This window comes from Squalius cephalus (genome assembly GCF_949319135.1).
Source record: "Squalius cephalus genome assembly, chromosome: 22".
NCBI classification, from domain to species: Eukaryota; Metazoa; Chordata; class Actinopteri; order Cypriniformes; family Leuciscidae; genus Squalius; species Squalius cephalus.
The window spans coordinates 2,969,840-2,995,209 of record NC_137143.1 but is presented as its reverse complement, the minus strand read 5'-3'; the positions used below and the strand labels follow the sequence as shown (position 1 = coordinate 2,995,209).

The 25,370-nt window shown below is 36.4% G+C and overlaps 1 protein-coding gene across 2 annotated transcripts; it reads right to left on the bottom strand.

Annotated features, from left to right (window-relative positions):
• Positions 1-347: 347 nt before the first annotated feature.
• On the bottom strand, positions 348-25,150 carry mybl2b (v-myb avian myeloblastosis viral oncogene homolog-like 2b). 2 transcript variants are annotated; one of them, XM_079857294.1, is made up of 15 exons: positions 24,905-25,150; positions 24,208-24,304; positions 23,605-23,676; positions 23,410-23,502; positions 19,623-19,843; positions 17,456-17,603; positions 13,068-13,112; positions 12,692-12,892; positions 11,071-11,343; positions 7,817-7,959; positions 7,637-7,736; positions 7,398-7,505; positions 4,364-4,480; positions 4,135-4,281; positions 348-1,066 (listed from the first exon to the last, which is right to left on the bottom strand). In XM_079857294.1, the coding sequence occupies exons 1-15, from the start codon at positions 24,922-24,924 to the stop codon at positions 938-940; spliced, it is 1,914 nt and encodes a 637-aa protein (XP_079713420.1). In that variant the 5' UTR covers positions 24,925-25,150; the 3' UTR covers positions 348-937. The 2 variants fall into 2 exon arrangements, with proteins under 2 accessions (XP_079713420.1, XP_079713419.1); XM_079857293.1 differs by having other exon boundaries at positions 11,071-11,346; positions 24,905-25,138.
• Positions 25,151-25,370: the final 220 nt, after the last annotated feature.

Sequence of the window (25,370 nt, the reverse complement as noted above, 5' to 3'; positions counted from 1 at the left end):
AACAAACCCCGATGCCATACTGTATTGTATGTAATGCTGTGGTTCTAAATAAAAATATAAGTTAAAAAAAAGTTTTGTTGTGTAACATTTCCAATGTCTCTTGAAGAACTGGAGGTTTTCTTAGGAGAATGGCACAACGTCTATACAATGTTTACTACTGTATCTTCAACACTTGTTTAAATGTGCTATACAAATACATTTTACTTACAATACCCCTCTAAACGTAAATTTCAATATGGGTAACAGAGCTTCTACTATTTTTCTAATTAAAGGACGAGTACATTAGCGATTTCAATTTTCCTGAAGTTTGGAGAAAGTTATGAATGTGATAATTCAACAAAAATATTCATCAAAACAGTCAACAGCTGTTTTATTTTTCTTTCATAGCATACAATATTCTACTTTTTTTTTTTTTTTTTAAAGAAAAAAAAAACAAAAACATGTTTCTATACACATAGATTTAAGGCCCCACTTTGGCCTTATCGCATTACTTCTGAACTCCTAAAAGTTATTTTACAAGATGTATAGTATTTTCCAAACAGCAGGAAATAACTGTCAACCTATTTCTTTTAATACACACACTGTACATCACATGAGCTCTAGCAGATGTCTAGTTATCCTTTCAGAAATGCCAACAGAATATAAAAGATACTGAGAACCCTGAACATTTCCTCAGATTGGCATGTTCGCCATTTAAACTTTTGCTGGAAAATGCACTTGTTTGCTGCCACATCAATAAAAGGTTGACAATACATAAATAAAACAAAATAGCAACACACTTATTATACAGGGTGAAATGAAGTAAAAGTCATAGAAAACAGGACAAGAGCATTATCAGCATTAAAGTGTCTATTCTGGAACAGTAATTGGTTTCGTATTCATCAACACAAATTTTCCACATTATGTTTTGTAAGAAATATCAGAGACTCATCGGGACTCAGGAAAGTATGAGGGCTCGGTTTGGGGCGTGAGATTTTAAAGAGCGAAGGTACCGTCTGGCTTTCTCCGTCATGATCAGCTGGTCTTTTGTCCGTCCACAGACAACAGTTTCCCAGGCTGGAGACATCTATCAGAAGAACAACAAATGATTAGCAGCAATAACATCATATAACACTTTTTACAATATGTAAAATAAGTCTCTGTTGTCCTCATAGTGTGTGTGAAGGTTTAGCTCAAAATACCCCTCAGATATTTTTTACAACATCTTAAAATTGTCCCTTTTTGAGGGTCAGTAAAAATGTGTCATTTTGTGTGTGTCCCTTTAAATGCAAATGAGCTGCTGCTCCCGGCACAGAGGGCGGAGCTTCAAGAGCTTGTGTGTGTGTGTTTAGCTCACACAGACAAGCACTAGAATGTCAGAAACTGTTCTGTCTTTTATGTTCAAACTGGAGTCAGACAAAGATGGAGAGACTCAAGAAGAACTGACAACACGTAGAAGAAACAGGATGTTTCTGAATGGTTAGTTGATGAATTTATGTTGCTGATGAGCAACATTACACACTAACTAAAGTTAGAAAAGTGAAATCTTAAATCAACTGCCCCTTTAACTGACGCAAAACAGAACAAACTAAACATTTTAGCTGTGTTGTTTTTTAGCTGTGTTTAGCTGTGCGGTTTGACCAAAAATTTATATCAAGGTTTTTTTCAAAATTACAAAATTACAAAATCCGGTTTATGACGTTTTTTTTTTTTTCATGCATGATCAGGTGTTCAATGCATTTTCTACTGGTTGAGAGAGGAATTACTGCAGTAAATTGACTTAGGATGGCCTATTTTACTGTGATTAGTGAATATTGTAGAATAATTTGGGAATTTGGGGTGATGTATAAAGAAAAAAAAAAAAAAAAGTATTGTGATTGTCAAACCATTTTAGTAACTAAACTGAATTTTATTAGCTTGTTACAATGTTTACATGGCACAATTTCTGGTAAGCTATGTTTTTTTATTATTTCAATTCAATTCAATTATTGTGATTTGATTTAATATTGACTCATTTGGATAAATACAGTATGTAGGCTACACAAGATAGGCATTCATTTTTCTCAAGAAAAAAAACAACTCACCTAATGCTGTAAACATACAGAGAGCATAAATATAATGCGTTTTTTTATTATAATAACAACTTTATTTAATGATATAAGTAAAAATATAATAAATATGTAATATAGTACACATATTTAGCGAAATACTCTCTATAGCTCTTTTTTTCTAGCAAACTAATGTGCTATAGCCTATATGGTCATTAAATGGCTTTCCTGAGGTAAATGTAATGTGACATAATTGCTCTCCAGCAGTTTTATTGACCCCTTTGTTTGATTGATTGTTCGATATTATGTATGAGGAATATACATTTCGGTAAGTCGTACTGTATCTTTCAACAGTGTTCATTCGTGTTTATTTACTATTTGCTAGAGATGATCGGGTCACGTGCCGCTAGGGATCTGTCGCATCACATTTACAAGCGCCAAAACGGTATTTATTGTTTGAATTTCGTAATAAAAGTGACAGAATCTGAGAGCTGAGATTTTTTTATATCATAAGTAATAGGGCTGCAACAAACGATTATTTTGATAATCGATTAATCTAACGATTATTAGAACGATTAATCGACTAATCGTCGATTATTTCACCGACTAATCAGTACGTTTGGAACGATTATTCAGCCTTTTCAATTTGTTAAAACACTGAGTTATACATATTCTAACTATAATATAAAAAAAGAAAATCACTTTAGCTTTTGAAATGGTTGTTTTAGTGAACTTTGAGCCAACTAAACCGGTCATTCTCTTTAAGTTTTCAGATTTCTGTCCAACTCAAATCACTGAATCCAACTCAATGCTCTAAGCATTGGTTAAATATTATGTTCTCTTTCAATAGAAAAAAAATTATCAGCTGCATTACAGATAAACTTAAACTGCAAACAATTATTATAAGAATAAAATTAAAAAAAAAAAATTTGACATGACAATTGAGCTGAGCTGACAGAGACATTCTCATTCACCTTTTAATTTACAGTAGAAAACATTAACTGACGTGATATTCTTCATAACATCTTTTGTAAGTCTTCATAAATATGGAACAACCTACAGGCAAGTGATAAGACTGTAATAACGTTACCGAATAGAGTTACAATAATAAAAACAGCCCTGACTCCTAAGCTCGATCAAGCTTTATTCTATGCAAAAATAAATCATCACATTACTGTAATTATATTATTATTGTTAATATTATTGCTATTATTAGTAGTATTGCATTATCTAATAAAGAGATTTACTGCTAGTTATTTAGCTCCAGCTGGAGAACATTCACCTCTCACCGGCTCGTCTCGTGCCGGGTGTTTCTTCTTTAAGTGCTTTACATGCATGTTGTGCTCCCGTGAAAAGCCAGTTCCGCCTTGCATGTATTGCACACGACAGTATTCTTGGTTTGAAGTTTTGTGAAACTTTCACACACCTTGCTAGTTCGGATTCGTTTGCACTCCGTCAGAGCCCATCTACGCCATTCTCTGACTCCGTCATAATTCGCGCTGTGTTTTCTTCTACCGCAATAGCATTTGTAACGGCTGCATTACACTCTAGCGCAACAGCGCCGTAGCGGTCAAATCGCGATATTGCAGGCCCTTACATTAGGTCACGTGAGATCAAACGACTACTCGACAACAAAGATATTTGTCGACAATTTTTTATTGTCGACAATGTCGACTAATCGTTTCAGCCCTAATAAGTAACCTGCTCTGTCTAGTCTTCGCGATTTTTGTGCGTGAGAAAATGGATGTGTGGCGTGAGAGCGTGTGAAAAGTGTCAATTGCGTGTGTCTCACGGTGAATGCGTGAGAGTTGGCAGCTCTGCATTTTTGATATTCCAAGACTTGCTTGCGGTTAAGGTGCTGGAGCAAATTGCTCGTGTTGCCGACTTTGGCGACAATTTTCGGCGCAGCGTAACGTTCGTTCCGAACAATTAAATACATCGGTATGGCGGTATATTCAAAATTAATATCATAACGAAAATATACACCGGTTTTCGTTATGAACCGGTATACCGCCCAGCACTACTTTTATGACTACATACTACTGCATGAATTATAATAACTGTAGTGTAAACATGCCATGGTGCGGTCTGATCTAACATCACTCACCGGCCGGGGAGGAACCGTGTTCGGTGTTTGAGGCGCAGGTTTCGAGGGCGGCCCGTTCTCATTCGGGTCGAGAATAAACCCTTGATCCAACAGGTTCTCCTCCTTCACAGCACAAGAGTCGAGATGGAGCGACCGTGCGGTTTGAGCCTGGAAATTCAACACAAATCCTGCTTTAGAGTCTATTCAGTAACACTGAGCAAACGCAAACACATCCGTCCGGTTTCTGTACCTTCTGATTAGTTTTGTCTGTGAGCTTGATCTGCTGCTTTCGTACAGTAATACTCTCACTGCAGTCGATCACATCTAGAGCCAGAGATTTACGCACTTTCTTCATGGGAGGCCGATACTGTAAAAGGAGACAAAATCAATTCAATATAACAGCAAAATAGCAAATAAACAAGTAATATTTGTTTTATTTATTTGGTTGGTTGTTTTATGTGATTCATCACGCTTATTTTTTCATCTTTCAATCATCTTTGCAATGCATTATATGTTACTGTAACTCGAACCCTAACCCAGAACTAGAGCTTTGATCATAAAACTAAGCATTTTAATATCATCTCACTAAAAGACATATTATTGGCAGATATAGAGTGATGACTGATATTTAATATGCATTTATATGCAAGTAGTCTGCTATAATGTTTTTAAAAATCTCATTGATTGACAAGCTATCAGAATTTTATTAAATTGAGGTGTATTTTTCTCAAGTATGAGCCATTAAAGCCGGACATTCACTACCTAGACTCTAGCAGCCCACCATAGTCTAATCCGTCCCGCAGCAGTTTCATAACCAACCAAAAATATATTATATCTTCTCATAATAACATAATTTTTAGGTCTTTAATGTCATTGTTTTGCGCCATTGCTTTAGCAAAGTATCGGTCAAACGAACTTAATCGCTTTGAGCCCTTATCTAATCACAAAAGACCATGATGTAATTAAACTAGTATATAATCTGTTAGCTCACGCGATCAGATCTAACTCCATGATTCGGTGTCTCAGAACGGCTCAGTTCACAGTGAATGAATGCAGTGAACTCTATCTCTGCACATGCTGGGAGTTTAGTGTGCATTTGGGAACGCAGCGGGCACCAGTTACACATTACTTACACACTTGCTCAATTCAACATTCCTCTAGAAAGTTGATTACAGCATTTCACTAGATTTGCAATGAGATGCATTTGTAAACCTGCTTTCACAGAAACTGTGGTTTTCTGTCAGAATAAAAGCTCATCATTTGTCATTCAAGTGTAGAAATAAAAAAATTAAAAAAGTATTGTAATTTCCCTACTGTAGTGTAAAATATACTTAGGAAACAGGGATGTACAGTGCAACATATCTACTATTGGTCATTGCGATGAATAAACTTACCACAGTAACGTGTGTGTGTGTGTGTACTCACTAATGCTTACAAGACACTTGGTCTTCTGTGCTCGACTGCATGTTTGTGAATATTACTTTTGCCTCTTTTTTGATTATCTTTATTTTCATTTCATGAACGAGCGCAAGCGGGACATTTATTTTAGAAATTGCCCTTTTGTGGTCAGAAAAAGAAAGAAGGGCACATCATTAGAACACCAGGATGACAAAACGATGACTTAATATTTAATTTAAGGTGAACTATCCCTTTAAAGCAGGGTTTCTCAAACTCGGTCCTGGAGGGCCGCTGTCCTGCACAGTTTAGCTCCAACCCTGATCAAACACACTTAGCTGTGAGTTTCTAGTGATCCTGAAGACACTGATTAGCTTGCTCAGGTGTGTTTGATCAGGGTTGGAGCTAAACTGTGCAGGACAGCGGCCCTCCAGGACCGAGTTTTAGAAACCCTGCTTTAAAGGATTAGTTCACTTTCAAAATATTATTTTGCCGATAATTTACTCACCCCGATGTCATCCAAGATATCCATGTCTTTCTTCAGTCGGAAAGAAATTAAGGTTTTTGAGGAAAACATTTCAGGATTGTTCTATACAGAATGGACTTCAATGGCAACCAACTATGCCAATGTTCACAGAGAGTTCAAATGTCCGTCTCAATGCAGCTTCAAAGTCTCGACACGATCCCAGTCGAGAAATAAGGGTCTAATCTAGCGAAACGATCGGCCATTTTCCCCCCCAAAATTTAAATTATATACTTTTTAACCACAAATGCTCGTTGTGTACCATCTCTGAGATGCGCCACACATTGCGTCATCACGTTGGAAAGTTCACGCGTCACGTCATCTATCCGAGTTATTTGTCTGTGTTCTCCGGTTCCAAAAAGTAGGGAAGGGCGAAAAATGTCGTCTCATTTTCTCCTCCAACTTCAAAATCGTCCGACATCTTTGTTTTAATTTATTATTATTATTTAAAAAATAATAATTTCGTGACCTTTCCAACGTGATGACGTAATGCGTGGCGCATCTCAAAGATGGTACAAGACAAGCATTTGTGGTTAAAAAGTATATATATATATATATTTTTTTTTATTTTTTTTTTTTGGGAAAATGACGATCGTTTCTCTAGATAAATCCCTTATTTCTCGACTGGGATCGTGTCGAGACTTTGAAGCTGCATTGAGACGGACATTTGAACCTTCTTTGAACATTGGTATAGTTGGTTGCCATTGAAGTCCATTCTGTGTAGAAAAATCCTGGAATGTTTTCCTCAAAAACCTTAATTTCTTTCCGACTGAAGAAAGAAAGACATGGATATCTTGGATGACATCGGGGTGAGTAAATTATCAGCAAAAAATGTTTTGAAAGTGAACTAATCCTTTAAAGGAGTAGTCGATTGCCGAGTTCACGCGCGTGATCATAGGCACTAAACCAATGCACGTGAACTCGACAATCGATTACTTTGGACTTCAACCGAAAACAGGATGTAAATACAGGTATTTGCGCTGGCTTAAATAACATCATTTTTATCCATTTCTTTCACATCTACTGCAGTCAGATTCACCCGTGTTCACTCTGAAGGAATCACTCACATGACCTGTGCACTTGTAATGACACATCAAGGATGTTAAGAGGCTAAAAGCAGGTTTAAAACTTGCCCCATTGAAGTCAACAGGGTGCAAATTTTAAAAAGAGGATAACACGGTGTAGGCAACACCGATTTTTGTCGTTGTTCTCTGTATTGACAGCACTCCAAATTTACAAAAAAATGAGCTCAATGTTAAAATTGACCGGAGTTCTCCTTTAAGAGACGTATTAAAAGGTACAATGTACCTTTATACAGTAATAATCTGCAAACTGCTTGTACATGACAGCATCTTTCCTCTCTTACCACTTGTTTGCGTCTCTTCTCAGTAGGAGTTTCATCTTCTACAATCAACTCAATTCCAGCTTCATTGCGTAACACTTCTTTAAGGTCCTCCATATTTGGGGTCGGAGGCTTAAGAGAACCAAACCAAACCAAACCAAAGACACAAAAAATTATTTTTCTCATCTCAAAGCATCAAAACTAGAATATCAAACAGGAGACCAGCCTTCAGTGAACTGTATGTTAGAAGTAAGAAGTCTCACCAGTGGCCGCAAAGGGCCGTATTTCTCCATGGCGTTTTTAAATGGAGTTGGCGTACGGGGCGTCGTATCCAGATCAGATTTGTGATTTGGAGTGATGAACCTACAGGAAGGGAAAATAAAGGTTTAGCCAAACTCAAATGATCTGAATCCAGCTCTGTGTGAAGGAATGCTGGGACATACAGTGAGTTTTCCTTCTGTGTGAGTGGGGTTTTGTCCCGGTGTAGAGGAGTTGTGACCACAGCCTTCTGGCTGCAAACCGGCGTGGACGTGAGAGAGGGGTTCTCCAGGTCCAGCGTGTCCTGCTTCGTCCACATGTTGAGGAACTGTGAACACATTAAGGTGATGGTATTAAAAACAAAGGCTATTTTACAGTGAATAAATATGAAATGAATATAGACACTGCTTTGAATAAAAAAAAAGCCTTTCTGAAACAAAAGTCAAGTGTTAGTCTCTGAAGGGTTTCTAAAATAAAGGGTTTTTAAGACCTGCACAAATGCTATTAATATCATATGAGCAGGGGAGAGCAAGATCTATGCTAACATCCAAACCATGAAATGACTATTTAAACTAGGGCTAAACGATATTCTGTTTTAACATCGACATCGCGATGTGCGAATGAGCGATAGTCACATCGCCGGAACATGCGATGTGAAGGGTAACGTTAGTAGTACCCATAAGAGAACGGTAGCACACAGTAAACACGAGTTTGTTGTATGGCTTTTTGCTGGGGTGACATACGCGTTCTGCGTGCCTGCACAGTGATTGGTTCGCTGTGCCGCAGCTCACCGCGCTCACAGCCAACATTCAAAAATGCGCGACGAAGAGGATCCGCCGCAAAAAAAAGTCAAAATCAGCTATTTGGGACTAGCCTATTTCGTCTACAAAAAGGAGGATGTTGACCAAAAAGAGGTAGGCTACTTTGCTGGAGTGTTATAAAGTTGTGGATGGTTGTCTTTTTTAAACATTCATTTATTTTTCGTGTTCGCATTTATGAGGAAAAAACAATGTTACGTGATATTACGGACCGTTATGAAAGCGGCACTAAAAGACTGCTTTAAAACTTTCACAGAGACCTCAAACAGAAAGCACAAAGCCTTTCTTTAAAACGAATTTCGTTTTGTATTAATTGTATCATAATTTTAATCAGTATTTCATTATCCAATTTCCTGGATTTAATAATAATTAAATATAGCAGCCAGCGCCTGAACCCGAGATTAAGCTATGATCCATGAACCGAAACTCAGCGTAAAAGGTAGCCTACTCGCCTCACACACCTAAATAAAAAAAAAGAAAAAAAAAAGAAAGAAATATATCTATTATCTACAGAAATCTCTACTTTTAAACAGAACCATTAAAAAAAATATAGCTATATTTGAGTCAGTATATTGTCAACTTCATCTTTACAGAAAACACTTGTTTATTAATAAACAATTAAAATGTCTCATTGTAATATTTTACATATTATTAATCATTACTTTTGCTGGGTCTAGGTGCCGTTTACATGAACGCGTCACTGAATCAGCACAGAAAACATAATTTTTCAGGTCCTAGAACCCGAAGAACGTTAGGTCCTGCGTAGAACGTTCACCGAATTCTGAGAGAAATATGTTTCTGGAATAAAATATTAAGTGACCTTTTTGTTACTTGTAATGAAGCTTGCTTATTAGTGAAATTATTAATAACATGGAATGGTAATTATTGACTTTAGCCTGGATTGATGGCTCGCAATATCGCGATATATATCGTTGGGAAAAAAATATCGCAATGTAATTTTTTTTCCAATATCGTGCAGCCCTAATTTAAACAACTCGACATTTCAAACAATGCAGTTTTTGACAAAAACAAAGTTTTATAAAATGTTAAACCTGTCATTTTAACCTGACCCACGAGAAAGGCGACGCATTTGCAGGTATATAAACACAAAGTAAACATTGTCATAATATATATAGGGTAGATCAGAGCAATCTCTTTGTATAAATGTGTGCGGTTCAGTGAAAGCACAACCGGTAGGACGTGCAGCGGCGCTACTTTAACTTTGAAATGTGCAACGCTCAAATTTAGATTTATTAATAGAGATCGGCTGATATTGACTTTTTATAAAACCTGGAAACATGTTTTTTATTCCTTCAGGTTCCATCGTCCTGAAGTCAAGGAGTGTTTGTAAAATTACTGAAATGAGATTGGTGGCGAACACAAGCTCAACGCTTCAAGCTTTTACTGGTCTTGAAAAAGGCGGTTGTTAATCAGTCTAAATGGGACTAGAGAGGCTTTCTGGGAAAATGCGTTTATGATCATGCTCTTGCAAACTATTCTAACTCACACTTTCAGGGAAAATATTTTTTAAATAATAAAAGACTGAAAGAATTGTTGTATGAAGCTGGAAGTCATGTGACTGTGGTGTAGTTGATTTATATTTGAGCTTTTTACTTCTGCTGATTGTATTTAGGCTTCAAGATGTTAATTTGTGAAGATTATCATGATAAACAAAACATGTAAGAATCATAAACTTTTCTGCAATAATCCAAAAGCCAATTGAAAAAAATCCTATCAGGTTTTTGTCGAGGGAAATCAGTGTGATCCGAAATTATGGGTTGGCCTAGAAAATATGTAATCGCTGCCTTCATTATTTGACTCTCTCTATTTAACAGTTCTGTCAATTAAATCATTTTATTTAAAATTTAAATTTCTTAAATTTGTGAAAAATACTATAATAGGATTATAATATCAAGACGTCGCCATCTAAGCTATGAATCTGTTTATTTAAATTTTTTCATATAATTCATTTTCAAATTATTTATTTCTAATGTAGTAAATATGTAAAATAAATATACATTTATTTCAGCATTTATTATGCATGTGTTTTTACCATCTTTAAATTACATAGTGTTATATATATATATATATATATATATATATATATATATATATATATATATATATATATATATAGGCCATCAGCCACAGTACGCCCTAAAACTTCAACTTCATCACATTTTTTAAAATAAAATGGATAAAATTACCGGTGCACCACTACATAAGACTACTATTTAAAAGTTATATTTTTGTTGTTATTGTTTTACTCTCTTCTCTAGTTTTAGGCCTAATAACATCTGGCAAAGGGACTACTGATGAAAACTAGCCTTCGGGCTAATTTTGGTGCATTTACATTCATGAATGTTGATTAATGTAAAATCGATTGGTCTCAACTTGGGGACAAGAGAACTGTCCGTCAATAAATGGTAAATAAAGTAACTTGTGTTACTTATGTGAAAAGTAACTCAGGTATTTTGTTGTAACTTTAAAAGTTACTAGTTACTTGGAAAAAGTAATCTGATTACATAACTCAAGTTACTTGTAATGAGTTACTCCCAACACTGCATAAGACTACTGATCCTTGTTGAACAGAACCGATCTTGAAGATGCGCTGGCATTACCTGTGAAGGCGAGAAGGGCAGGATCTTGACCGGAGTGTTCTTCGGGGTCATGGTGTCGTTGGGGTCGGGCGAGAAGGGGATGCGCCGGCGACTGCGGCGGCTCAGGATAGACGGAGGTGTTGCTCCGCCGGGTGAGATGGGGATGAGCTCTCCTTTACTGCTCTTGCTGAGCTCCTGTAGAGCGCTTCCCTCCAGACGAAACTGAAGCAGCTCTGGGCTCTGGCTCTCCTCCGGCAGCTCGAAGTCCGACATCGTACACCAGCCCTCCAGATCCTGCTGGGGGAAACCATCATTACGGCTCAGACTACACTCGTATAATCCCCGACAGATCTACTCAAGGGAACAAGAGCTGAAATTTACACTTAATTGTATTTATATGTCGCTGGAGAGAGCTAGCATTTAAAGCTGATGAAATGCAAACCTCACGTTGTCTCAAACTGACACACTGCAGACACGGTTCCTCCGTTTACATGGAACAAGCACAGTTAGGGCTGTCAAAATGGCTGAAAAACTAAATTAAAATTTTATACTTAAATACTACTTGTATTTTAATTTAAAAAGCATTATTTCAGTTAGAGGAAAAAAAGCTTTGTCTTGTCTCCTGAGGCCACAAGAGGGCGCACTGAGCAAAACATTAATGCACTGCAATACATCGTCCATTCACAGCAATGAAATAACATGACTGTCTGTAAAACATAAACGTGCATAACGTTCATAAATCAGGGATGCATGATACATCTGCCACCATATCGGTATCGGCCAATAAATGCTCATTTTTAATTTAATCGTTATTGGCCCGATAAGAAAATTTGGGCGATATATTAAAGCCGATAAATAATAGATTACTTTCGGGTGATTTTGAATTGCTTGAAATATGACTGGAATCACTTCAAAAAAGGAAAATGTGCAGCGCAAGTCTGTCATACAGACTACATAAAATTATATTGAGAACATCATTATAATTGTGTGCTTGGGACATGGCGTGAATTTTGTTTTTTATATAATCAGAAAAAATTATATACAATTTGGATTTAGATTTATCTGCCAATATGTCGGTTATCGGTTTCAAGAATTATCTGTTATTGGTATCGGCCAAAATTTTCATATCGGTGCATCCCTATCATAAATCAAATACAGTTTTGTAAATTGCATAAACAATTATGGACAAAACAGCATCATGCATTTATGCATTCAACTGTATAGACTAACAAAAACATTAAAGCGCAACAAGGACATCATCGTGCGCCTGACGTACACCTAAAACTCAAATGCCTAGTTATTATTGCATTTGCATGTGGATTTTTATTTTAAATTCGACAAATATTGTAATTTTTATTTGACAGCCCTAAAGCACAATTAGTGATAATGCATGTTTGTGAATAAATAAGGTTCTTGATTCGTTATTTTCAGGGTTGGGGAGTTTCCTCTGACCCAGTCTCTCAGATCTTTATTCCCGCCCGTTTCTCCCGCATCCGTCATGCTGATTACGTCCATCCATCTAATCTACCCAGATCTTAATATGTGTCCTTGTTAGGAGATGATCAGTGATATCGCGTCACCTGTAAGTGCTCATAATGTTCTGACTGATAACCTGATATGTTGTTTTCAGTGTTTCACTCACCCCGTCCATCAGCTCCATCACCTCCATCACCTCCTTCAGTGTCGGGGCGGCTGATGGAGAGAGGAACCCAGAGCTGTCCATCACCCAGGTGGACACGTTCGAGTCTCCAGCTTCACTTTTGGGGGTTGTGGGAGCTTTGGGTGTCTTGGGAGAGGCAGTTTTCTGTGGAGCAGTGGTGGCCTTCTCATGTGCGTCAGGATCCTGTACATTAACAAGTTTGTAAATCATAATCTGTTAAATTAAGGCTCAGTCATTTTTAAAAACAGAACCAGTTCTTAACAGGATATGAGAAACAGGCCTACAACTGACTTTGTGTGATATAATTACTATAATATAAAGAGTTTGTAATTAAAATCAGAACTTTTCATGTTTATACCTGCTTTAAGACTTGGCCTGGTAGTCCCTCACAGCAAAACTCCACCTACAAAACACAAATCATCAGCGTTAATCTGAAAACATTATCAACTGCTTATAATCTGCACTCAAAAACACGGCTGAAAGTTAGGGCCCTATGAAATCCATGTTATTTTTTCAGAGTTTATTTTGATTTATTTTTCTACAAACTCCTTAAAATAAGGGGGGGGGGGGGGGACTCCCACTTGTATAGTAAATTAAATTTTAATATTCAAAAAGCATGTCTAATTAATTGAAATCATGAAGCATACAATTTAATAATAATTTATTAAAATGTTAACAAATTACACGTTTACAAAACACTATGAAATGCCCTATATATAGGCCCTGTATATTTAAGTTCAGTAATTTCACTTAAATGACAATGAAAATGACCTATTAGTTGTCATTTAAGTGAAATTACTGAACTTAAATATACGAGCTTGATAAAAACGATCATTCTAGAAGAAAATTTCAGATGGCACTTAGAGGCTTTTGCATCTGAACTCTTTCTGTGTTGCGCATTTTAATATCTTTTAATCAAATTAAATTAAACAAACCTTTTTGTCAAGCAAAGTGCTGCATAACAGAGCTTTACTGTTAAAATTTAAACATGGAAAATCACATTTGTGATTATTTAAAAAAAATAAAGTTAATTATTATTAGTGTTAGTGTAATTATTACATTGAGACGTAGCTAAACTCTCCAAGCTAAATTCCCCAAATAAACAATAGTTCTGAGGCACTCAAAGGGAATATAGGTTTAAAAAGCCTTTATTTAAACTTGGCTATCCATTAAAAACATGCCAACATGTTTCGGCCTCTGTGGCCTTCTTCAGGGCAAATTCAAAATGGCAGTCTGTAGACTGCATGCTATATATCTGCATGTTGTCACATGACCTAGAAGCACAGGTGCTCATCTGCACATATCACCTGACTGCAAACAATTACAACAAGTTACTTTAGATAAGTCACATTTTCACATCAGGATAGTTTAAAATATCAATAGATACATGTAGCAAGAGGTTACTTTATATAAGACAAGTAAACTATCCTGATGTGAAAATGTGACTTATCTAAAGTAACTTGTTGTAATTGTTTGCAGTCAGGTGATATGTGCAGATAAGCACCTGTGCTTCTTTTTTGGATCTCCAAGCTGAAGAGCACCAAAGGAACACACCCCTTAATACCCAAGTAGCACTCCTAGTAACTCGTTTGTGGAGTAATAAAATTCTGTCGTAATTTGCTCAAAAGTTAACCGAACTTTTATTTTGACGGGTTGCCGTGAAGATCTTTGAGTCTCTGTGTTTATGATATGATGATAGTTTCTAAAATGAAGCGGAAAATGCTGATGAAGACACTCAGGGTGGCTCTGGAGATGAAGTTCATGCATTCATGTCCTCATATCGGCTGAAAACACTGCGAGCGTTACGCGTGCTTCAGTGTGTGTGTGTGGGAAATGAAACATTCATTCACACAGAAACACGCAGAACATGCAGGATTCATATTTAAATAGTCTTTTTGCTGTTTAATATTCGCAGACACTAGTCTATATCGCAATTTAATCGCAATTTAATTTACGTTTACTGACCTACTTTTGATTTTTTTCATCCAAGATCTGATAAATTCCGAGAAATTCCATGTTATACAGTAAATTCCGTTTTTATTAGGGCTGGGACAATAAATCAGTGCATCGTGAATCGAAAAATGATTCCGGATCGATTTTGAGATTTTTTCTGAATGCATCGCGATTCTCTCTCAAATTGATTCTGAGTAGGGCTGGGCGATACGGACCAAAAGTCATATCCCGATATATTTACGCTGAATATCGATATACGATATATATCCCGATATTTTTTCCGCAAAGTGAGAGCAAATGTTCAGTCGAAGTCAAAGCCAAATATGACGTCACAAGTAGTTTTATTGAAACCGGCTATTTCAGTGAACAGATGCAAAATCAAATGAATAAATAATAAACAGGTTTCTTCACCTTAGGGCTGCACGATTATGACAAAAATCATAATTGCCGATGAAATTCCCTTGGAATTGTAATTGCGCTTTCTTAATTATGATTATCAAAGTTTACATTGAATATATATAAACAAATTTTGTGTAAACATGTTATATTTGCCTATATATATATATATATATATATATATATATATATATATATATATATATATATATATTAGTGGTGGGCCGTTATCGGCGTTAACGCGAGACTCTTATCGCGCGATAAAAAAAATATCGCCGTTAATCTATTCTCCAAGTTGGGTTGGGAGCTGGCTCAAGCTACACAAGCTATGATGACGCAATCTACCCGCGGCCGCGAGGAACACCCGGCCGCAACGCATCATATTCGTCGTCATCTTAAGTAAACACGGCTGAAAGTGAAAGCTGGTGAAAAAGATCCGTGCAACATCCATTATTTGGACTTGGTTCGGATTTAAGCCGTCCGACGTAGACTGTGTGGTGTAACAGTTCGGTAAGTTAACACACGATCCAGTGTGATCCGTTCTACCACCTCAAATTCAAAACGAAACATATCACTGAATACCAGCGCGCGCGTATTATTCCCAATATATCTTAGTGAGTGGTGTAGCACATAATCTCTTTTTATTAAAAGCGCCCGATTTTAAGAATCGTTGTTGTGTTTCTTTTTAACTGAAAAGACATCAGTTAGACAATATTCTAATTTTAAATTTGGGGTTTCATAAGCTCCAAGCCATAATAAACATTAGACCTACTTAAGTCTCTGCAGCTAGTGTACTTAAATTTTATTTATCTGCAAAATTATGTTGTATACTTACAGTTTTGCACAATATATGTTCTCAAAACTACATACACCCTTTAAAAAAAAAAAAAAAAAAAAAAAAATACATTTAGCAGTTGTTTAGCAGGGTCTGCAAGAGGCTGCAATGTATATCACAATATGGATTTTAGGCCATATCGCCCATCCCTAATTGATAGCCTATAGTAGTTGATAATAACATAGGCCTACCTAATGTTGCCTACGGACGGTAACAGTACAGTAGTAACCTTTACAGTCTATGAGTAGAACAGCTTTCTCAAGCAGTTTGTGATGCATTTTGGAAACAGGAGATGAGCCCCTGGTCTAATGCGCCACCTGGCTTGAGAAACCCGTTCTCAAAGACTTACTTTTATAGTCATTATTTGGGTAGCACACATATTCTGAATGCCTTCGGCAGAATTCAAATGAGCCATTTTAATCTAGATTAAAAAAATTAATCTATGCCCACCTCTATATATATATATATATATATATACACACATATACATATAGGCAAATTATAACACGTTTACACAAAATTTGTTAACACACACACAAGTACTTTTCCCCTTTACTTAACATAAATTGTAAGAATATGACTAATAGTAAAGACCAGTACTAATAAATAAACCTTAGGCCTATGCTAAAGCTATTAAATAGCAGTCCCAAACTAGTTTTTGTTAATACAATGTTGGTATGAGCCACTACAGTCATTTATAAATATAAAAAATAACACAAAGTGAAAAAGTGACATTTTGGGGTTAATATGGAAACGACAGTTACCATGGTGAATACACAATACTAACAAGAACTGTTAATGAAACATGGAAACTGCTCCTGGTGAATAGAATGAAAATCATACCTGCATTACCTTTATTTCGTGTAATTTACAAAGTAACGGCGTTGCATGCTCGTATAGTTTCTTTTGCACTTGATCAGTGAAGCGATACAGCGCGCGCCGCTGCATTTGCGCGTGCGCTACGAGCACAGGATAACAGCTGACAGGACAAGAAAGTCTGTTTTTCTGAGGTGAAAAACTTTATTTCAGCGTACACTTATGTCACTGCCTGGTAGTTCCTATTGTGTTGGGTTTTCTGAAGTAGTCATGATTCGCCTCTCATAACATAACATGCTCTAAACACGCACGCAGAGTGGAAAAGGAGGGGCGGGGGCGCGGGGAGCAAGGATCACAGCGCACATTTGAACTATATCGATATATGCAATATGGTCTAATTCCATATCGCATTTCAAAAATATATAGATATATTTTTTATATCGATATATCGCCCAGCCCTAATTCTGAGTCTTAAAAATTAAGCTCAGAATAGATTTGATAGAGAATGGTGACGCATCTGGAAAATATTGGAATAATATACAAAAATACAAATATAGTCCCAGCCCTAGATAGGGTCCTAACTAGGATCCTAATATGTTTTTTTTGGAAATTCCATTTTTTTTAAATACCAAATTCTGTGTTTTCTGATTGAAGTTTTCTGGATTCCATTTTAATAGTTTAATTACATTTTAATAATCAATGATTTAACAATCAATTCTATATTATATATGTATAAAATACAGTACCTGCTGTTGCCCGGTCTCCTCAGACGCCGGCTCTTCTCCTTCTGTCTGCTGGAGAGCCTGAAGCGTGGTGTCCACCCCGGTGTAAAACCCCGTCTCTACCTTACGCTTGATGGTGGAGTTCCAGTGGTTCTTCACAGCATTGTCTGTTCTGGAAGAAAAAACCCCACAAAAATCTCCTCAATTTCACATATAGCAGACATCTATCAACTCCCAGACCTCGCATAATCAGCCTTTTAGAATAACTGCAAAAACATCCACCTTCAGACCGGGGACTTTTATAAAGTAAACACAAGAATAACTTTTTAATATTGTAAATAATATTTCAAGATGAACACTTACTGGACTGAAACAAACTAGACTTACTGGATTATCCATGTTCATGTTCACATTTGAACATGAAAAATTATGTTTGAGTCTCAAATATGATCATCAGGCTTTTTGAGGAAGTTTATTTGTTCATCTCTTAATCATCATTGCATCATGTTTTAAAACTACAGAGCTTTGATAGTAATATTTAAAATGCTTTGTTTTATGAAGACATTATTGGCAGTAATAGAGTGACGACTGATATTTATATGCAGTTTATGTAAGTCTGTTATATAGATATCACTGATTTACATTACAAAAATCAATTTCATCTCACCTTTTGTCAATATAAATATCAGCATCTGCACAAATTGCATATTTTTGCTCAGTTTGGGCCTCTGAAGGGGAATATGTTTCTCCCCATATTCCCACTATATCAATCAGACTATATGAGCCATAAAAGCCTGACGATTAAGTTCAGTGATGGTTCATTTCTGTTGTAAAAAGTTATTAATTTAGTTCATTTATATATATAGAGTATATACTTTAGTGTGTATAGAGTATATACTTTAGTGAGTATAGAGTATATACTTCTTTAGTGTGTAGAGTATATACTTCTTTAGTGAGTATAGAGTATATACTTCTTTAGTGTGTAGAGTATATACTTCTTTAGTGAATATAGAGTATATACTTCTTTAGTGCGTATAGAGTATATACTTTAGTGAGTATAGATTATATACTTCTTTAGTGAGTATAGAGTATATACTTTAGTGAGTATAGATTATATACTTCTTTAGTGAGTATAGAGTATATACTTCTTTAGTGAGTATAGAGTATATACTTCTTTAGTGAGTATAGAGTATATACTACTTTAGTGAGTATAGAGTATATACTACTTTAGTGAGTATAGAGTATATACTTCTTTAGTGTGTAGAGTATATACTTCTTTAGTGAGTATAGAGTATATACTTTAGTGAGTATGGAGTATATACTTCTTTAGTGCGTATAGAGTATATACTTTAGTGAGTATAGATTATATACTTCTTTAGTGAGTATAGAGTATATACTTTAGTGAGTATAGATTATATACTTCTTTAGTGAGTATAGAGTATATACTTCTTTAGTGAGTATAGAGTATATACTTCTTTAGTGAGTATAGAGTATATACTTTAGTGAGTATGGAGTATATACTTCTTTAGTGAGTATAGAGTATATACTACTTTAGTGAGTATAGAGTATATACTTCTTTAGTGTGTAGAGTATATACTTTAGTGAGTATGGAGTATATACTACTTTAGTGAGTATGGAGTATATACTACTTTAGTGAGTATAGAGTATATACTTCTTTAGTGAGTATAGAGTATATAGTACTTTAGTGAGTATAGAGTATATACTTCTTTAGTGAGTATAGAGTATATAGTACTTTAGTGAGTATAAAGTATATACTTCTTTAGTGTGTATAGAGTATATACTTCTTTAGTGTGTATAGAGTATATACTTCTTTAGTGAGTATAGAGTATATACTACTTTAGTGTGTATAGAGTATATACTTCTTTAGTGAGTATAGAGTATATACTTCTTTAGTGTGTATAGAGTATATACTTCTTTAGTGAGTATAGAGTATATACTTCTTTAGTGAGTATAGAGTATAGAATGCTTCAGTGAAAGTTTTGTTTTCTGTTGTTAGGTATAGATTGATGATGTCTGTGTGTGAGGACTGAATATGGTTGATATTACTGTAACAAATCTAATTTCCTGAGAAGGATTAATAAAGTAATCATCTATTTCGTGTTGAGTTTGACAGGGTTAAAAGCCTGTTTATGGAGGCGATTATGAAAGTAGATTGTTTCGCAGATCTCACCTTCCAGGCAGCAGTTTGGCAATCTCGGCCCAGCGGTTTCCCAGCATGCAGTGCGCCTTGTAGATGATGAGGTCCTCGTCTGGGGTCCAGGAGGACTTCTTGACGTCAGGATTGAGGTGGTTGTGCCAGCGTTCCCGGCACTGCTTCCCCAGACGCCCCTTCAGGTGCTTGGCCACCATCGCCCACTGCTTGTTCCCGTACTTTTTCACCAGCTCAATCACCTAAACACACAACACATTCAAGCAAGGCTTCACACACACACTTCTACGGCTACACAGATGGTGCACAGATTACTGTGCGGATTTTAATTTGTATGACAAGCAGTGATCTATAAAGTGAGTATATTATGCTTTTTGGGATATCATTTCTCATGTGGTGTGTAATAGAGCAGTTTGTGAATGTAAAAGATCTGCAAAGTTTCACAGATCAAAGCGCAGATAAATAGTTTTTGTCTCCTAATGCCTGGTTCAGATTACACGATTTTGGCACGATGCCTTTGACGTAGGGTGTCGTGGGGATTCGTAAACTACAACGATTCTGGGAAAACTGAGAATCACGATTTTTGTGTGTAAAATAGAGATCGCGATTTTACACGATTCTGAATAACAAAAACATCAGAGAACTTAACAAAATAACATGCAAACTAGAAGTTCTGACAAAATGGTCATTGCAAAATGGTCTATTTAAAAGATATATTAATTTAAACAATATTAAAAATAATTGGAATGGTGTCAATGTCTCATTCATCAAGACTTCTTTAATTATTGAAAGTCAAATTCGAAGCAACGTCACAGAATCTGATGCAGAATCGTGCCAAAGTGAGCCGGAGTGTGTGTGTGTGTGTGTGATCCTACATCAGCCGGTTCTGAGTGTTTCTCTGCATTTACTCATGAGAATGAACTCTTTTAACCCAATCACTGCGCTGGATTACGCATGAGATCACATTACAGCGGAGAACTCAAACAACATGTAACAACAACGTGCACAGTGTTGGGGAAGTTACTTTTAAAAAGTAGTGTTTGCTCGTTACTCGTTACTTTTTAAAAAAGTAATCCGTTACTTTAGTTAGTTACCCCGTTTGGAAAGTAAATTTTTACGTTACTCGTTACTTTTACGTTACTTTTATGTTGCTTGACTTTGGGCAGAACCCAATATCTGTTCCTAAATGTGTAGACATAAAGTTATACAATGGAGGACATAACAGGTAATTATTTTGTGCTCTTTATTATAAAAAATAGTACCAATTTCGAAAGAAAAAAAGTCCTTCTCATTGGCGCTGCTGTGTGCGGCAACTTTTATTCTCAGCCGGCTCTGCATCATGGGGTAGAGTGCGACACTCCGCGATGAGCAGCTCGCCCGCGTCACTTCTCTCCGCTCCACCGAACTTTAAATTTCGGCAACAGCCAATAAAGCGCTCCTGCTCTCTAACACCGGTGCGAATCGCGTCTTGATAGCATAGGACAAAATGATATAGAAGACATAAGCTTAGTTTTCAGACATACGACTCACTCTATCAAGGGAGTAGGAGAAAAAAAAAAGATTTTGAGAGAAAAAAAAATATTTTGTTTAAAAGTACACATATTCAAGCTTTCTATATATTTCTCAGGTCTGTGAGACAAGTATAGCTTATCTGAGTTTTGGTTCATTTACAGTATGGAGACGAGCTCAGTTCACGCGCTGGTGCCGTCATGATTATTTTGCATGCTATATTTACTTATTTATTAAATTCAGGCAATTAATTGGTTGGTAAAACATTGATTAAAATTAAGATAAAATTAATACAAAACGAAATTCGTTTTAAAGAAAGTCTTTCTACAAAAACAAACTTAATAAAGTGGTCTAAATCATGTCTCCACACAAAATTTTTATTTTATTTAATTTAAACATAAATATGAAACTAATTTGTTTTCTTCAGTTCTCAACAGTTCTCTTCTCTCAAGCGCGCAGCTGAGGCAGTGTCGCTGTCAAATATATCCATGGGAAAAGTAACGTTGCGCCGAATTGAAAAAGGAACTGCGTTTCGTTACCAAATTTTTTGTAGTAACGCGTTACACACAACACTGAACGTGCATGAGAGCGGTTTCTGCGCGGAACGCCGTGATGAGTTTAACAACGCTCGCAATGCGGATCATATAGATCATATCCGGACCGGAGCAAGTTTTTAAGGACATATTTCATATACTCTAGTGCTCTAAACATGAACTAGCAGCATGTGTGCGTCTTCATCAAGTCTTCTTCAAAGGAAATGTGTGCAAATAAGGACACTGACACAGCCGTACGTCTGCAATGACACGAGAGTTATTCTGACACACAGAAGACAATGATGTAGACCGAAAATTCAAAGAAAAATGGACAAAAAAGTGACTATGCCTTTATTTTTTCTGTTTACCTGACGCGTGTCGTTTGTTCAGAGAGTGAAGTGCTTGTGAATGTAATGAACATATCATTATACCTTTCGAAACTTCTTTCTTTTCTTTTGAAAGTTCGATTTTTAAAATGCATCAAGGTGTTCAACTGGTTGTTTTTTTCTCTCTGTGCTCATATTTTAATATTCCTGTGTCTGTATAAGGAGTGTGTTGCAGGTCTGTGTTTTATTGGTTGTTGTCTCTCCTTTTCCCACTTTTCCACAGATTTACACGCTCATTTCTTGAACTCATAGGTGTGAACGGCCAGACTAAAACAGCGGGGGTTTCCTGACACTTTAATTCCTATGGAAATCGAGCTCTATGCTCACGTGCGAATGTGAAGCTCAACCTCCAAAGGAATGAAGTGAAAACGCTCACCGTCGTTCATTAACACGGGCCGCGGAAATACACACTGTTCATTCAGGAATAAGATGGCGTGGGTGTTTGAATCAAGATCGCGATCTTTTAACGATTAATCATGCAGCTCTAAAACATGTTGTAGGAGAACCTTTAAAACAGCATAACAGAAGCACTTTAATTAACAGACTGAAATCAGACAAAATGGGAAACTAGAAAATTTATCAAAAAACATTCTGTATACTACAGAAATTCTCATGATATTTTCAGAGTTTTCCAAACTTGTAAATCACATTTTTAACCCCCACATTGCGTTCGGGTCATTTTAACCTGGAGAGGATTTTCTTTTCCTGAAAAAGCTAGTTAAAGTTACAGTTATTGCATTGGACTAAAACTTAATGCCTCTGCACACACAGAAATACAACTTCCTAAATATATTTATACTTTTTGTGCTTTTCCCCACCTTGTTACAATTGGTGTTCCTGGTCAAAAATGATGACCTACAAAAGAAAATTGCTAATAAATCCCTCTTTATCTTGTCAAATATTGTATTCTGTGTTTTTCAGGATTAAGCTTTAGCACAGGTTTTGTAGTTCTTCTATAACTGACTGATCGCAGGCCTCATTGATCTGAGCTCATGCACTTCAGTGTTTCAGTGAAAAAAGTTCACTTAAGCTTATTAACCTAAAAAAAAAAATAAAATAAAATAAACTGAGGTGCATAAACTCAGATCTTAAAGCTACAATCAATCAGTTCCAAGAACTACTAATCCTATGCTAAAGTTCACTAAAAGACTGAATCCAATATTTGGTGATAATAATAAAGCATAATGAGAGATTTATAAGCAGTTTAAAAGGACGGCCATTTTTGACCATGAACATCAAATTAGGAAAATGATCTAACACAGCACAGGGGTAAAAAAGAGAATTGCAGGATCATAGGAAGCCTGAGTGTGGACTGTAATATAAAATAACTTCTGTGTGAATCAGAAGCTGTGATTAAAAGACTTTCTGTTGAAAACGCACCTTCTCATCCTCCTCTTTGGTCCAGGGTCCTTTCACAAGATCAGGATCCAAGACTTTGAACCAGCGATGCTGACACTGATGCTCTGATCGGCTCTATGTTAAAAAAAATGGACACATTAACATTAAGATCTTAATCATAACCATCTTAAAACATCAAAGCAAGGAATATCTCCTCATAGAGGTGAACATACTCACAGGTAAAAAGCCAGCAATGTATTTCCAATCATTTGGTCCAGCGTTCAGAACCAGTTTTCGCAGCTTATCATCCTGGAAAAGCCAAACGCAATAAAAGCACATGCCATGTTTTATTTATGACAATGACAACAATCTTTTTGACATGCGACAGTAAAAAAGGTTTATTTATTCTCTCATCAGATCAATTTTGTCCATCCACTGTAAGTACAAACAACCCAAAACAAGAATATACATGATTCGAGCGGTTTAAGCATTTAAATGTCATCTTGCAGACATATTGGAAGATAAAGAGTGATAAGTGATATTTATAAGCATTTTATTTAAGTAGTCTGTTATAGTGATACAAATCTCAATGATTTAGTCTTCTGAAGACTTTTTAAATCACATATAAACTTGTGTTTGAGCTTCCGTTTATGGGTTTATGAGTGTAAACATTAGTCTGATGGATTTGGAAGAACATGAAGATGAGGTTTTTTTGCACTGATTCTTGATTGTTATGAATAATCTCATCTTTTGGTGATGTATGATGTTACTACGACTTAAGATTTCTGCAATAAAAGCCCTTCCACCCGAGCAATGCCTGTGTTTATATGAGCACTGTACCTCCTCCTGGGTCCACTTCACTTTCACCTTCCCACAATCCTTCTGATCAGCAACATCAGAGTCTGTGTCCTGACACATGGCCTCTTCCTCGTCCTCTCTGTCCACACACACACACACACACACACACGTTAAGGGTTGGGAAAACAGCACTGTCCACAGATCAGCAAACACTGGCAACACTGTGTTGAGGTACACTGACACCATTAGGCAGGGAAGTGTGTATACATCTTGGCTTGTGTTTGTTTGCCAGAAAATGCTCATCAAAACTGGATGAAAATCTCAGCATCGTGTTTAACGACAGCAGTGATGTTAATAAAACACTTTCAGGGCTCTAGAAGCGGGCAAATGTAAAGGATCACATTCACATAACATTACTCTCAATCTAATATTCTCAATGCATATGTCAGTTTTTATCCACACGTACACACTGCATTAGTTTGGGTTACTGGATGACACTGTACACACAGTCAGACAGAGAACTAAACTCGATATAATGCTGAAGTCTGGCAACTGCTCCAGCTCTTTGTGCTTATATTAGGCGGGATCAACATTGCATTCACAAACTTCATGTCAACAATCTCTACAAGCTCAATCATTAAGTCGAATGCATATTTCGTGCTTATTTTCTTGCACTATATTAAAACTCTATTTCACAATCATATAAAGCATATGAGCGTAATAAACGTTGTGTACTTACCCGCGCGCCCACCACGACATTTCCCTAATGCTTTATAAAAATGCTCCAATGAAACGGATCTTTACGAGGACACAGTGCGTACAGCATACGATCGCAAAAACATCTGTGATGTTAATGAGATGGTGGATCAAATACAGTAAGAGCTTTCATTAAAACGCGCGCAACAACCCTCCAGCTGGACATCTACTGCGCGCCCAAGTTTCTATCTCGCGCTCCTTTTTCTCAGCCATTCCCGCGAGTGACGTCGGCGAACACACGCTGCGCGCGCAGCTTCATGAGCACAGGACGCAGTGCGTGCGCGTGCGCGCTCGGAACACATGTACGCGCTTCTCCAAAAAAATAAATAAATAAATAAAATATTTGTTTTAATATTTGATGTCATAAATCACACCAAAAGCGATTTAATGTACTTTAAAATGACCAAAATATGTCAGAAAACCCTATTGTATGTAATTGTTTTGAATAT

What these genes read in the sequence shown, in the direction of transcription:
- mybl2b (XM_079857293.1), bottom strand. Translation starts at nt 24,924, where the DNA reads ATGTCGTGGTGGGCGCGCGG. An exon ending in ACGGCCCTTTGCGGCCACTG is followed by an intron (nt 7,506 to 7,636) that starts GTGAGACTTCTT and finishes GGTTCTCTTAAG; the next exon opens with CCTCCGACCCCAAATATGGA. An exon ending in CAGACAAAACTAATCAGAAG is followed by an intron (nt 4,282 to 4,363) that starts GTACAGAAACCG and finishes TTGAATTTCCAG; the next exon opens with GCTCAAACCGCACGGTCGCT.